This window comes from Saccostrea echinata, unplaced genomic scaffold, assembly GCF_033153115.1.
Source record: "Saccostrea echinata isolate AGI-Se365-2 ecotype Australia unplaced genomic scaffold, CSIRO_AGI_Sech_v1 ptg000023l, whole genome shotgun sequence".
In the NCBI taxonomy this organism is placed as follows: Eukaryota; Metazoa; Mollusca; class Bivalvia; order Ostreida; family Ostreidae; genus Saccostrea; species Saccostrea echinata.
In genome coordinates this window covers 8,410,001-8,425,854 of record NW_026889772.1, presented here as the reverse complement: position 1 = coordinate 8,425,854, position 15,854 = coordinate 8,410,001, and the positions used below count along the sequence as shown (strand labels likewise).

At 34.8% G+C, this 15,854-nt stretch overlaps 1 protein-coding gene across 2 annotated transcripts in view; it reads right to left on the bottom strand.

Annotated features, from left to right (window-relative positions):
• Positions 1 to 7,861: 7,861 nt before the first annotated feature.
• LOC133191420 (uncharacterized) overlaps positions 7,862 to 15,854 on the bottom strand; it is a 25,137-nt gene continuing 17,144 nt past the window's right edge. For both annotated transcript variants that reach the window (XM_061327177.1, XM_061327178.1), the window contains one exon: positions 7,862 to 8,750. In XM_061327177.1, the coding sequence (XP_061183161.1) occupies positions 8,565 to 8,750 (186 nt within the window). In that variant the 3' untranslated portion in view covers positions 7,862 to 8,564. The remainder of the gene's footprint in view (positions 8,751 to 15,854) is intronic.

The window sequence follows — 15,854 nt, the reverse complement described above, 5'->3', positions numbered from 1 at the left end:
TTGCGATTAATCGCAATAAGCATTGCGATTAATCGCAATGTATATTGCGTTTAAACGCAAAAGATTGCGATTAAACGCAATCTTTTGCGTTTAAACGCAATACCTTTGCGATTAAACGCAATACTTTTTGCGTTTAAACGCAATAATTTTTGCGTTTAAACGCAATAATTTTTGCGATTAAATGCAATACTTTTGCGATTACACGCAATAGTATTGCGATTTAATGCAATAATTTTTGCAATTAAACGCAATAATCTTTGCGTTTAAACGCAATAATCCTACATTTTAAGGATTTGTTTTGCATTTAAACACAATGACACTGTAGTTTCAAAATCAAACATGAATTAGTCAAAGCTTATAATTACATGTACATGTACTAGGGTCCGACACTTCAACTTTAAGAAGATCCGATTTGTTCTGTGTCTTTTTGCACAACTTAATTTTTGAAAATTGTGGTAAAACAATGGTATCCTAACAACCTGAATGTCTTATATGTATTAGAACCCAACACTCTTAATGAAGTCTCTGATCAATTGCTTACGTATATCACAACTTATAGAGAATGTTTCAGTGGTATTAATAGCACTTGTCAATTTGGTAGTACATGTAGTACACATCGATCAATCTGTTTTCATTTGATTTTGATCTCATATAAATTCATCACATGTGTTCTTGTGTTTACTGTACTCAACCATAGGAAGGGTTTTGAATGTACATTTAAGTCTAAATACTTCATCATGTTGTACGTAATTCCAACATTTCATCAGTCCTTTCCTAAAATCCCTTTATACATGGGTTAAACTTGTGACCGCGACGTAGGGGACAGTTTTTTTAACAGAGCAACTGACCAAAACTTCATTAAGAATGTAGAGAATAATAAGCTTAAGACATGTCTCGTTCTGAGGTTGCTTTTGTTATTACAACCCGACATTTTTCTCCTCTATAAATTCTTATTAGTGATTTATCCTTTCAGAGAACGTTTGCTCGGAGAAATCTGATTCAATAAAGCTAGACAATACACAATATCCTAATAAGTGAAAAGAGAAAGAAATAAAAGATATAAACTTGTATGCGTTGGTTCATTGTACTCTGCAAGGTTTGATACAAATGACTGCCTTTTGTGTTACACAAAAGATTATTGCCTTTAAACACAAAGATTATTGCGTTTAAACGCAAAAACATTGCGTTTAAACGCAAAACCTGGCGTTTAATCGCAAAAATTATTGCGGTTAATCGCAAAGATTATTGCGTTTAAACGCAATACTATTGCGTATAAACTCAAAAATTATTGCGTTTAATCGCAATACTATTGCGTTTAATCGCAAAAGTATTGCGTTAAATCGCAAAAAGTATTGCGTTTAAACGCAAAAATATTGCGTTTAAAAGCAAAAAGTATTGCGTTTAATCGCAAAAGTATTGCGTTTAAACGCAAAAGATTGCGTTTAATCGCAATCTTTTGCGTTTAAACGCAAAGTGTTTTGCGTTTAAACGCAATATACATTGCGATTAATTGCAATCTTTTGCGTTTAAACGTAATGATTATTGCGATTAAACGCAATGTTTTGCGTTTAAACGCAATACTTATTGCGTTTAAACGCAATAAAAAAATATTTCTTTCTCTGAACTGGCCTCAACGGGCTTCCGTATTAATATAACATTGTCATATTGTAATTTTTGATTTTACCGGTTGATAGTAAATACAACAAGAGGCCAAGGGGCGACATCGCTCACCTGAGCACTGTGGCGAGGAAGAAAGGAAAAATCAGTTTGGTATTGAAAAGCTTAAATGCATAAGTGGTCCCAACATACCCCTAAAAGGGAGTGGGGGGGGGGTATGATCTGAACAAAATTAAATCTACACTAACTAAGGATGCTTACATAATTTTTTGACTGTGACTTTTTTCTCTACAAGTTTAAACTTTCATTGCGGCCCCACCCTACCCCTGGATGTCATGATTTGAACAAACTTGAATCTACACTATCTGAGGATGCTTCCATATAAATATGACAAACAGTGGCTTTGCTGTTCTTGAGAAGATTTTTCCTACATATTCTTATGTAAAACTTTGATCGCTCATTGTGGCCCCACCCTACCCCTGGGGGTCATGATTTGAACAAACTTAAATCTACATCACCTGACAATAATTCCATATGAGTTTCATCTTTCCTGGCCCATTGGTTCTTGAGAAGAAGATTTTTCAATAACACCATTAATTTTTTGCTATTTCGTAATTATCTCCCCTTGGAGGAGGGCATGGCCCTTCATTTGAAAAACTTGAATCCCCTTCACCTAAGGATACTTAATGCCAAGTTTGATTGAAATTGGCCCAGTAGTTCTGGAGAAGATGAAAATGTGAAAAGTTTACAACGACGACGACGCCAACGACGACAACGCCGACGACGACAGACAACGGAAAAATTTTGATCAGAAAAGCTCACTTGAGCCTTCGGCTCAGGTGAGCTAAAAATTACAATATGACAATATATCCACTTACCTTGAGCAAATGGTGTTTTGTTCGACTCCACGAAATCAGCTTTAAATTTCTTGGTAGCTTTCTCTGCAGAGGTCACTCAAAGTCTAGAATTTTTTTATTTTCCCTCGAATCATCGAATCCGAGCTTAAAATGTGCTAAGTTTCTTGTTCGTCAGGTGCTGAAATTGTTTCGAATATGCTCTCTCTCTCTCAAATGTTACATTAATATTCTTGTAAGTAATGTCCTTATATTTATATCCCCCAAAGTTCAAAGGAGAGGGTCATACAATTATTGAGTGGGTTTTAATTATGAAGATGACTACATATAAAAAAAGCAATATCACTGTGAAACATTGATAGATGTCAAAAATAATAAATATTGCTTTTTTTGCAAATGATATCCTCGTTGTGTCAAATCTCGTGACCATGTTCTCTACTCTCTAGTATCCTTTAAATGACACGAAAATGAGAACTCAAAACCTTCTTTCCACAACTGTGCAGAACTTGAAACTCAATTATACTAAGATTTCCCATAACCCTACATGTAAAAGCTGTAATGGCCTATACAAACCGGGGGGTGGGGGGTTAGTCTTTAGCATTGGTATCCTTAAATGTTAGGCACTGTAATCACTTTCTTCATTGTTTTTTGACATCGACCCTGATCGTCGTTCGTTCACTTTTTATTTGGACGTCTCAATAGCCGTTGGAAGGCTTCAAAGAACTGTGCACGCTAGTTAACTCTCGATTTCCACCTATATTTTACACACATATAATTCAACATTAATGGCAATTTGGACAGTAAAACTTTTTTGAATGCAAAGAAGAGTTCATTACTTATTAAAAATTTTAATATCAGTGTCAAATAGTCAATTGCTTTCAATTACAACACTTTTATAAAGGGGAGAGGGGGTTAGAAAATGCTATCCATTGACTTGTAATCTGGTTTTAAAATATCACCAGATTTTAAAATACTCATGGATATGGGTAAATCTTTCCCTATACTAAACTTATGTAAATTTAAACATGTAAAATTGATCAGGTACTTTTTTTCTTTTAAGTAATCTCTGAAATTTACGAAAGCCTATTAGGATCAATCTATGGATGAAAAAAAAGAAAAAAGGCGTTATAACGCGAAGTGAAAAGGCTTTATAACGCCAATATAGGTGTAATAACGTCAAAAAAGACGTTTTTATTGTGTCACTTTCAAAAACCAAATCGAGGCTTCCTACATAAATGCATCACATCATTAGAGATGGTTGTGCTTCACCTGAAATTAGGTCTTTAGTTCTACTTTGATGAGCAAGATTTTGAATGTCAGGCTAATATGATTCAATCATATGAATCTTTTTGAAAAATTGAATTAACTCAAAAATGTTTATTTTCTACTCTGAGGTGAGCCATGTGAGCTACTTGTTCTATATGCACTACGTATCAATCTAGGAGAGTAACATCATATTTACCGTAACCCTGCTTACCGTTATACATGTATATAATAATAATAATAATTCTAATATTGGACATCGTCGGAAACCCACGGCTGATTACGCTTCGCTCAGGATTCCTCCATGATGGAGAGAGGATCGAGGCGTAATCAGCCGAGGGTTTCCGACGATGCATGTTGGAAAGCTTTCAGTGACATCCCTAGCTGCAGAACTGTAGCTCCGAAAAAAATAGTGACAGACCGGAGAGCTACAGTGCCACCCATTGAAAAAAAATGTATATTTATTGCGCACAAAAAAGTGCGCTGTTTCTCGATTTATTTCCACATGTTTTTAAAACTGCCAGCTCAAAATATTACTTACCGTGTGTTTCCAACATATTTTACCGTTTCCACAACAAAACATTCCTAATAAGTGTTGTTAATAGCACTCCTGGCCCTGAAATTGAGGCCAACGAAAATTTCCCCTATTTATACTGCCATTTTGGTTTGCAAGATAATTCGGTCCAACCGTGAACGCGCTTCGTGTAGATGTCAACTACGAGAGAATTTGATAGAGGAGCAATGATCTTTATGAAATCTAGCCTTTTTTTGTAATTGAGGTAAGAATTTGGAGAAACTAGAACTGTCCAAAAGGGACAAATACCCCCCGCTGGGTTTTTCAGAGAAGGTACCAAATCACTAATGTTTTCTAGATGTGAGAGGTGTTCACAATTTGCTTAAACATTTAGAGTGAAAATTTAATTACTCATATTTTTTTTTAATGAATGAAACTAATGTGCAGCCTAATAAAACATCAATGCTAGTAATTACAGTGTTTTAATTACATTGAAAAAACAGTTTGCAACTATCTGTCATCTTTGTGAGACATGACACTCTGCAAATTGATTGTTGAAAAAAAAAATCATAATTAATTATACAAAATCAAATTGATCTTAATACCTTTATATCAAACTCATTTTAAAAAATAAAAGGCTGGTTCCAGTAACTATGTATTTTGACAGACATAAATTACAATTAAGAGACTTAGACAACAGAGATCTTTATTTCTTTCTGCCCAGTTCCCAGGAGATATAGATAAGACTTGCTTGATCAGAGATGCCCTAACAGCTTCCCACACTGAACTCATTAATTAATCTTTAACTGGATGCATCTCCACTCATTACTCCAAAGGGACAAATGGATTTACACTATCTGCTGTGTAATGTAAAAACTGTTTTTAATACTTTGTGATTTTTTTTTTTAGTTCTAATGAGTAGTTTTAAGCTGTAGTTCACATATTTGTACAGATGTTCTAGATTCTCAAACCTTGGACATGAACCCGAAATGGCCAAGTCAATAAAAATGAGAAGAAAAAAAAAACCCTGTAAAATGCAGCAAAAATTATCAAATAATGTTGAAAATACCAGGAGGACATCTTCATATGGTAAATAATAAGTGTACAAATTTTCGTACAAATCTATGCAATAGTCTCTGGGAACACATCCGGACAAAACCACATAATAAAAATGAAAAAAAAAACACCTGTAAAATACAAAAAAATTATCCAATCATGATTAAAATACCAGGTGCACACCTTCATATGGCGAAGAATAAGTATACAAATTTTCAGACAAATCCTTGCAACAGTTTCCAAGAAATGGTCTGGACAAAATCTCGTCTACAGACAGACGGACAGACAGACAGACGGACAGACAGATGGACAAGCTGATTCCAATATATCCCCCCTAAACTTCGTTTGCGGGGGGTATAATTACAATCTAGTAACGAGCGCAACTTTTTGTGCGCAATAAATATAGTTTTTTCAATGGCTGGCACTGTAGCTCTCTGGTAGTCCATCTCAATTTTTTTCAGACCAGCGAGCTACAGATCTGCAGCTAACAGCATTCACTTTCCATTCTGTAACAGCAGTAGCTGCAATAATGTAGCCCTCTCTATATTATTATCTGATGTTTTCAGGAGAGGCAGCTGTAAAAAGACTGGACTGGGGACACATCAATTAATGAGAATCGTCATTCTATTTTTTTTTATTTTTAAAAAAACTGCCATGCTATGATTGATAAAAGAGTTAAATATTATACAATTATTGCTGTTTTGAGGTAAATACGCTGGCTTAGCCACCTAAGGAGTACAATATTCACCGAGACCGAAGGACGAGGTAAACATGTACTTCGAAGATGGCTAGGCTTAATGACTAAAAAAATATCAATATTTGTTTTTACGATTCCGTGATTAAATGACAAAAACTCGTTAAGCAATCCATCCCATCTTGTAACAATTGCTGAAGTCATAGCTAAATGCAATTAAAAAGCGGGGTTAAAATAAACCACTTGTATTAACTTGGAACTTCTTTATCTATTTTAGGTTCCATGTAGAAAAAAAATCGTCAGGCATGTTGGATCGATTTTGAAGGGGGGGGGGGCATTATAAGGAAAAAAATTTGCAACTTCCCGAAAGAGGAGAATGCTTCAAACCCCAAATTTATTTTGGAAAAGTGGGGGAGGATCCATTTACGAACAAGGCATCTGACAGTACTGTATCAGAAAGTGGAGGACCAGCCTTTCAATGAACATTTTCATAATAAATAATAAAAATTTACATACAGAAAAAGTTTGGGGATGGGGTAACCCCCCCCCCCCTTCCGATCCTTTGTGCCTGAATATTATGTTCAACTGAGAGGGTGCAAGTGAAATAACTTTTCAGAACTATCTGTATCAATTTGGAAGTTCTCAATCTATTTTTAGTCCAATGTAGAAAAAACAAATCCTTATTTTCACCTGGAAGGCTACAAACAGGTGGATATAATGTTGTATTTTTTTTTTACAACGCCTGATCTCAGCCAATCAGAGAGCAAAGAAAGGAATTATTCAATAATAATAATAACATTTCTTGATTCACTACTCCTAATGAAATTCGACATATTTCATATTTTTAAAAAAAAAAAAGTGTCTTGTTATTTAATTTGTTGAATGGCATCTCTGGATGAACTTCAAAACATTTTGAAGAAAAATTGTGAATGTTAGTAAACTTTTCCCTCCAAACAATGAGTTTTGTATATTGTATAGTGGGTCTGTGAAACCACAAATTAGTCTCTTGCATGACTATCTAACATTAGTTAAAGAATAAATTTTCAAACTGTAAAACTCGTCTGAAATGCTCAGAATTAAATTGACAAAGAAGAAATTCTTAATGAATCCAGTATCAAACACGTGGTGCACTAAAATGCCAGTCATTTATCACAGGATGTACAACGTCAACCAAGCAATATTCCAACTGAATCAAAGACACCCAAGCTCTTCTTTAGACAGCTGTATATTAATATTTAGACAAATATATCCGATATATTCCTCTTAGATATTTTTTTTTCAGTATACGTTTTTTGACGACGCTCAATGCCTCAGCTTCGAATGATTGATCGGTCGAAGTTTGAGTTGAATGACGATTGATCGGTCGAAGTTCGAGTTGAATGATTGATCGGTCGAAATTTGAGTTGAATGATTGTTCGGTCGAAATTTGAGTTGAATGATTGATAGGTCGAAGTTTGAGTTTTTGGTATCAGGTACATGTAAGAAAGATGAAACACTAGAATATACAGGCAATCGAAAGCAAATAAATGTTTGATGTTAAACCTATAAATATTTGTTGCTACTGTCATTTTCTGTAACTTTTAATTTTAAGATTAGTATTGACTAGGATATGAGAACAACTAGGTTTCACTTTTCAAGTCCTCCATTAGTTATTTGTAGAAGAACTGGAAGAGCAAAATTTTTATGTAGTCACCTCTCCAACTGGACAAATACACTAAATTATTAATGTAAGCAAAAGGTTTCAAGTATCTGGACCTTAACCTATTCTTATCGATAATCTAATAATTACAAGTCCATCTTTTTATCATGTGACATCTCTGACGTGATTGTAAGAAATTTGACCAAAAAAAATGCAATTGGAAACAAAGAAAATCATGATTTTATCACTGATAGACCAGTGCTAGTCACTACACTTCATGGATTGCAAAAGTCACATAGAATGGAATTGGACACTGAATCTGGTTGTATTCATAATCATGGTGGCCATTATTTTTACCGTTCCATATGCTTGGCATTTTGAAAATAACCCTTAGGCCAAACAAAGAATTATGTGTGGTTCCAGTTTTACCTCCAAAAAAATTAGGGTAGGTAGGTAGGATCTTTTTTTTAAAACAAAATGATTTTCTTATTTTTTCTAAATAATACTTATCACTCCTTTGCAAGTGGCATTTAGATGTGGTGTGATAATATACTAGTCAATATTGGTAGGGGACACCTACATGCTAGCTTGCTTTGGATTCAACACTATTAAACACTTGCACTATGTTTTGCAAGGAGGCCGTCATTGCTGAAACTAAAGCTTAAACCAGAGCCATTGATAGAAATCTGGGAAAATTCCGGAAAAAATATGAAAATTGCTGAAAAAAAGTTTAGGGTCGGGGGTATAAAATAGGGACGGTTGGGTAACCGGAACCACACATATTTTTTTATTTGGTATTAGTCTTATGTCAATATATATATGTTTAAGAATTACTTTCTCCTGAATTATTACATGACATGCATCAGAATCCAGGTCCACAACAACCCTTGTCCAAGGCTGAGCAATGAACATTGGGTAAGCTTTGAATTACTGATCCCTTCTTTGAAAGACAGACAGCCTCAGTAATAAATCGAGCAGGACAGCTCTGTCCTCTGCAATCATTATGTTGTATGGTTTAGTATAGAAGATATAAGCTTTCTCTGATGTTAAGTCTTCATTACACACCAGTTTGTCAAAATGCTGCATATCAATCTCCAAAAATGTAAACAGCATCTGAAAAAATAAAAAAAAATTTGGAGTAGTCTGCTACTTGTGGAATTTTGCGGTTCTATCAACACTGCAAAATGAAATAGATGAAGACAACAAAGAGTGACCTTTAAAAAATAACAAAAAAACAAGAGGCCCATGGGCCACATCGCTCACCTGAGCACATTGGCTAGACAAAAGCACAAATCAGTTCAGTATTGAAAAGATTATTGGGGGGGGGGGCTTGAGCTTGAATTTTAAACTACCTGATGATGCTTACATGTCAGTATAACAAATGGCTTTGTAATGGCTTTGTTGTACTTGAGAAGAACTTGAAAGTTTTCCCATATATTCCTTTGTAAAAATTTGATCTACCACTGTGGCTCCTCCCTATCCCAGAGGTCATCATTTTAACAAACTTGAATCTACACTACCTGAGGATGCTTCCATATCAATATGACTAAACATAGCTTTACAGTTCTTCAGAAGAAATATTTTTTCTATATGTTCTTATGTAAAAATTTTTAATCCCCCATTGGGGACCACCCTACCCCAGGGGGTCATCATTTGAACAAAATTGAATTTACACTATCTGATGATGCTTCCATATCAAAATGACTAAACATGATTTTCAGTTCTTGAGAAGAAGATATTTTCCTATATGTTCCTATGTAAAATTTTCTATCCCCCATTGTGGCCCCACCCTACCCCAGGGGGTCATGATTTGAACAAACTTGAATTAACACTACCTGAGGATACTTCCACATAAATATGATCAATCAGGGCTTTGCTGTTCTTGAGAAGAAGATTTTTAAAATATTTCCTATATATTTCTATATAAAACTTTGATCCTCCATTGTGGCCCCTCCCTACCCCTGGGGGTCTTGATTTGAATAAATTTGAATCTACACTACATGAGGATGCTTCCATATAAATATGACCAATCAGGGCTTTGCTGTTCTTGAGAAGAAGATTTTTAAAGGCTTTTCCTATATATTCCTATGTAAAACTTTGATCCTCCATTGTGGCCCCACCCTTCCCCCAGGGGTCATGATTTGAACAAACTTGAATGTACACTACCTGATGATGCTTCCATATAAATATGACCAATCAGGGCTTTGCTGTTCTTGAGAAGAAGATTTTTAAAGATTTTTCCTATATATTTCTATATAAAACTTTGATCCTCCATTGTGGCCCCGCCCTACCCCCAGGGGGTCATGATTTTAAAAAATTTAAATCTACACTACATGAGGATGCTTCCAGATAAATATGACCAATCAGGGCTTTGCTGTTCTTGAGAAGAAGATTTTTAAAGATTTTTCCTATATATTCCTATGTAAAACTTTGATCCTCCATTGTGGCCCTGCCCTACCCCCAGGAGTCATGATTTGAACAAACTTGAATTAACACTACCTGAGGATGCTTCCATATAAATATGACCAATCAGGGCTTTGCTGTTCTTGAGAAGAAGATTTTTCCTATATATTTCTATATAAAACTTTGATCCTCCATTGTGGCCCCGCCCTACCCCAGGGGGTCATGATTTGAACAAACTTGAATCTACACTACATGAGGATGCTTCCATATAAATATGACCAATCAGGGCTTTGCTGTTCTTGAGAAGAAGATTTTTAAAGATTTTTCCTATATATTCCTATGTAAAACTTTGATCCTCCATTGTGGCCCTGCCCTACCCCCAGGGGTCATGATTTGAACAAACTTGAATCTACACTACCTGAGGATGCTTCCATATAAATATGACCAATCAGGGCTTTGCTGTTCTTGAGGAGAAGATTTTTAAAGATTTTTCCTATATATTTCTATGTAAAACTTTGATCCTCCATTGTGGCCCCGCCCTACCCCCGGGGGTCATGATTTGAACAAACTTGAATCTACACTACCTGAGGATGCTTCCACATGAGTTTCATCTTCCCTGGCTCTGTGGTTCTTGAGAAGAAGATTTTTAAAAGATGCCTTTAATTTTTCACTAATTCTTTATTATCTCCCCTTGAAAGAGGGCATGGCCCTTCATTTGAACAAACTTGAATCCCCTTCACCCAAGGATACTTTGTGGCAAGTTTGGTTGAAATTGGTCCAGTGGTTCTTGAGAAGAAGTTGAAAATGTGAAAAGTTTACAGACGGACGGACAGACAGACGGACAGACAGACGGACAGATGGACTACAGACAAAATGTGATCAGAAAAGCTCACTTGAGCCTTCGGCTCAGGTGAGCTAAAAATACAAATCTGTGAACGGGGCATAAAACATGGACCTCAGGAATTCCAGATGTGGGATCAGGTGTCTAGGAGGGAAAACCTTGATACTACTGATGGAATTTTAACATGCATGTACACCGTATACAAGAGATTACCTATACTGTCTGTTTTGAAAAGGAATTGTGAATTAAATAACTCAGAAAAGAGCAAGGTTCACTTCGGGCCTTTTTCGGCCCTGTGAATTTCTGAAAAATCAAAACTGTTCAGTTTTAGTTGACAATTTATCAAATATCACTTTGACCTTTGGTGACTGCATATCTATTAACTAGTGTGTGTGTCACCTGCTTTGTAGCTTCATTAAAGATGTAAATAAATGTAAGAGCAGTCAGCTACATGTATTTATTTGCTACTAGCATTATGGTTCATGCATTGGCCTGGAAAGAAAAAAAACATCAATGGACAGTGTAAGACTGCAATAGAATCTGACAATCAAAGAGAAATATGGTTCCACAACCCTCAAATGAATAATTAAATTGTGAAATTATTAGAAATAATTATTTATTATTTTATTAATACATGTTTCCAACACTGATACAAAAGAGATTTCAGTCTGTCTTTACTGCAATTGTCAATATACACAATCCATTGTGGAATACTAATCCCAATGCATTTTCATAATACACTGTATTTAAAAATAAGTTTGTGTGATAACTGAATATCATAAAGTTTCAAAGCACAGTATCATGAGCTCTTAAATATGTATAAATGCTAATTATCAAAACCCTGTCTCTCGAAATTCAAAAGACAACAAGAGGCCCAAGGGCCTTGAATCGCTCTTCTGATAAACTGTACAACCTATCACTTCTATTTGAAGCCTCAAAAAATCCTGTATATTTAGATATACCCTTGAAATTCCAATTCACACTCTGAGAACCCAAGATGATTCAAAGCCAATTAGTACCTGAGAGTTGGTCATGGTGACCTACTTTTCACTTGTCATTCTCTGAGGACCCATCAACTAAGTTTGATGATTCTAAGCCAATTAATACCTAAAATTTTTTTAAAATTATAACCATAAAAATTTATAAGTAGGTCAAAGTGACCTACTTTTCCATTGTTGTACTCCAAAAACCCTAGATGCATCAAATGACAAAGTTTGGTGCCAATTAGTACCTGAAATATTTAATTAAAGCCATAAATTTTCAAAAGTAGGTCACGGTGACCTACTTTTCAGTTTTTGTACTCCGAGGACCCAAGATGCATCAACTGACAAAGTTTGATAATTCTAAGCCAATTAGTACCCAAAATATTTAATTAAAGCCATAAATTTTCAAAAGTAGGTCACAGTGACCTACTTTTCAGTCAACCTACTCCGAGGTCACAACATGCATCAACTGACAAATTTTTATGATTCTAAGCCAAATAGTACTCGAAAATATTAAATACAGCCATAAAATTTCAAAAGTAGGTCACCGTAACCTACTTTTCAGTTGTGGTACTCCAAGGACCCAATATGCATCAACTGTAAAAGTTTGATGATTCTAAGCCAATAAAGTACCTAATATTTAATTAAAGCCATAAATTTTCAAAAGTAGGTCACGGTGACCTACTTTTCAGTTGTCGTGCTCCGAGGACCCAAGATGCATCAACTGACAAAGTTTGATGATTCTAAGCCAATTAGTACCTGAAATATTTAATTAAAGCCATAAATTTTCAAAAGTAGGTCACAGTGACCTACTTTTCAGTCAACCTACTCCGAGGTCACAACATGCATCAACTGACAAATTTTTATGATTCTAAGCCAAATAGTACTCGAAAATATTAAATACAGCCATAAAATTTCAAAAGTAGGTCACCGTGACCTACTTTTCAGTTGTGGTACTCCAAGGACCCAATATGCATCAACTGTAAAAGTTTGATGATTCTAAGCCAATAAAGTACCTAATATTTAATTAAAGCCATAAATTTTCAAAAGTAGGTCACGGTGACCTCCTTTTCAGTGGACCTACTCCAAAGACCCAAGATGCATCAACTGACAAAGTTTGATGATTCTAAGCCAATTAGTACCTGAAATATTTAATTATAGTCATATAAATTGAAAAGTAGGTCACAGTGACCTACTTTTCAGTTGATGTTTTTTGAGGACCCAAAATGCATAACTGACAAAGTTTTATGATCATAGGCCTTAAAATGTCCAAATTATGCCTCTAAAATGCTTTGAAATCGAATGCCTGCAAAGTTCAGAAAGTAGGTCACTGTGACCTACTTTTTAATAAATATGTTTTATGGCCCCAAGATGCATCAGCTTACAAGATTTAATGATTCTTAACCTCTTGGTATTCGAATTAATGATCTTAATTGTTTTGAAAAAGATTAGCAATAAAATTTAAAAAGTAGGTCAAGGTGACCTACTTTTAAGTTGACGTACTTCAAGGACCCAAGATACATTAACTGACAAAGTTTGATGATCATAGGCCTTGAATTGTTCAAAATATGCCTCTAAATCATTTTGAAAAAGAATGGCCGCAAAATTTGAAAAGTAGGTCATCGTGACCTACTTTTGAGTCAACATGATTTGAAGTCCTTAGATGCATCAACTGACAAGATTTGATGATCCTAGTCCTTATAGTAAGCAAAATATCAACATTTTAATAAAATGTAATTTTTGGTCAACTTTGAAGTGACCTTGAGACCACGCCCTTTGCCCCAGGGTAAATCCCCGTGCAAATTTTAATTTACAACATATCTTCATCCTTTTGTGCAAGTTTGGTGATAATCTGCCAAGTAGTTCTTGAGAAGAAGATTTTTTAGCAACCAGTACTTTTGTTTTTATTTTCCTAATTATCTCCCCTTGTTTAAGGGTCACAACCCTAGTTTTAGTATAAAAGGAAGCCCTTGGGCCAAGGATACCCTATGACAAATTTGACAATAATTGGCCAAGGGGTTTTTGAGTTATGGCCCATATTCTAAAAAGTTTACGCACACCGCACGCCGCACAAATGGCCATAGCATTAGCTCTTTGAGCCTTTGGCTCAGAAGAGCTAAAAATAAAATTAAAATGCCCATAGTATTTTTTTGGATAGAAGGGTCAAGGTCAAGTGAATTGTAATGCTCCTATATTTTTCATCATGTTTTACAACAAACAGTGCACATGCTAAAGAGCATAAACATACCTCTTAAATGTGAAAAATATGTTGTTTATTGGCACTATGAAATATTTTGAAAAGTAGGTCAAAGGTCAATGGTCATGAAGTTGATAATCATGGTAGTTTACAAAAGCCAAAGTGTCAAGTAATATATGTGCAAAATATCAAAACCATACCTCTTACAGTTCTCGAAATATAAGGTGTGACAGATGGACAGACAGACAGACGCTGGGTAAAGTGATCCCTAAGTGTTGCTCCGCTCCGCAGGCGACACAAAAATGTTGTAATTTTCTCTCACTAATCCATGTATTATGATAACAGGAATTGCATCATTATTCCCAAATACGTTGTATTTCCATTAGTGAACTCTTCAAAATTAGAGGCGCGTTTGGTCGTCTGACTGGGACAGCATGGCGTTGCGAATAATACAAAACATGCCAATCTCAATCCAATTTTAAATGTTAAATGTTTTTGTCATTCCAATTGTAACCAGTGTAAGTAATTAAATGTTTCAGTTTCAATGTTTTATTTTATAATTATTTCTGTTGTGTGTGTTTACATTTGTGTTGTCATGTGTGAATGTCCACGTGTGAGTATTTATGTTTACTAGTGTGACGTACTTGACCATTTCCGGTTTGACCAGTTCTATTTCTATTAATAACTTTTTACTAACTTTCCCGCGACTAAATGTTTTCCATGCACACTCGGCGCTACACCCTTTACGGGGATAGACGTTATATTGTATTAGAGCTGATTAACAAGTGGTGCTTGGTAAATATATTTATTTTATATACATATTTCTTATTATCTTTGTAATAAAAAGTAAAGTCATTAAATGTTTATTAATTATTATGACTTTATTTCAGGTTTTTCTTATATATGTAGTGATTTAGATTTTTATTTCATAGCCATCGTTTCGTAAATAATATTTTACAAGTATTTGCTGATATTTCAGTCAGATTATTCTATTTATCATTTGTTTTCAGTTGTTACTTACGTAAAACCCCTTTATTATGTGTCTGTTATAAGTTAGGACATGTGTTGACATTCCACATGTTTTTACTTTTTAAACAGGAAGTGTCATCCATGTTGGCAGTCTTTCCGTAGTACTTTTGATAGCTGTGTTCTGATTGGTTAACTTAGCTTTAGGATCTTTGATAGTCATTGGTTTTTATTTTGGACCTAGTTAGGGTATTTAAACCCGTGTTCGAGCAGTTTACTTCACTTGGTTAGGGATAAGCCTCATGGCTCATTATCTCTGATTTTATGCCAACCTCAAGGTACACGGCATTATAGGTTTCATTTAGCACGTGCTGAGCGAGCACTTTATGATAGGTTAGATGTAGGTTTTATAGAATAAAGTTATAGGATAGGTTAGGATGTAGGTTATTTAAAGTAAATTAAGTTTCCCTTTCCAAGTCCTGCCTGGTCTAGGGATATGTAGATAACAGGTTTATTTTCAAGAACCACTATTTATTATTTATTTTGGGTGTTGTTTATTTTCTGGGTCAGTTATTTTTAGAACCTAGAATTAGCATTGATATTTTCAGTTCAACTCTAGAGTGTTGATAGTAGTCATATTGGGTGATGTAGCTCATTCTTTTTACACTTTTCTAATCCATTCATTTTATAGGATTTTTGACAACTTTCATAAGTATGGAAGCCCAGTAGGGACATAAATTATTTTTCATAGTTTTTCCACATTCCTCCCATTTTCTATTACATTTTTCAATTACTTATTTATTTATTGAGATTATTCATTGAGATTA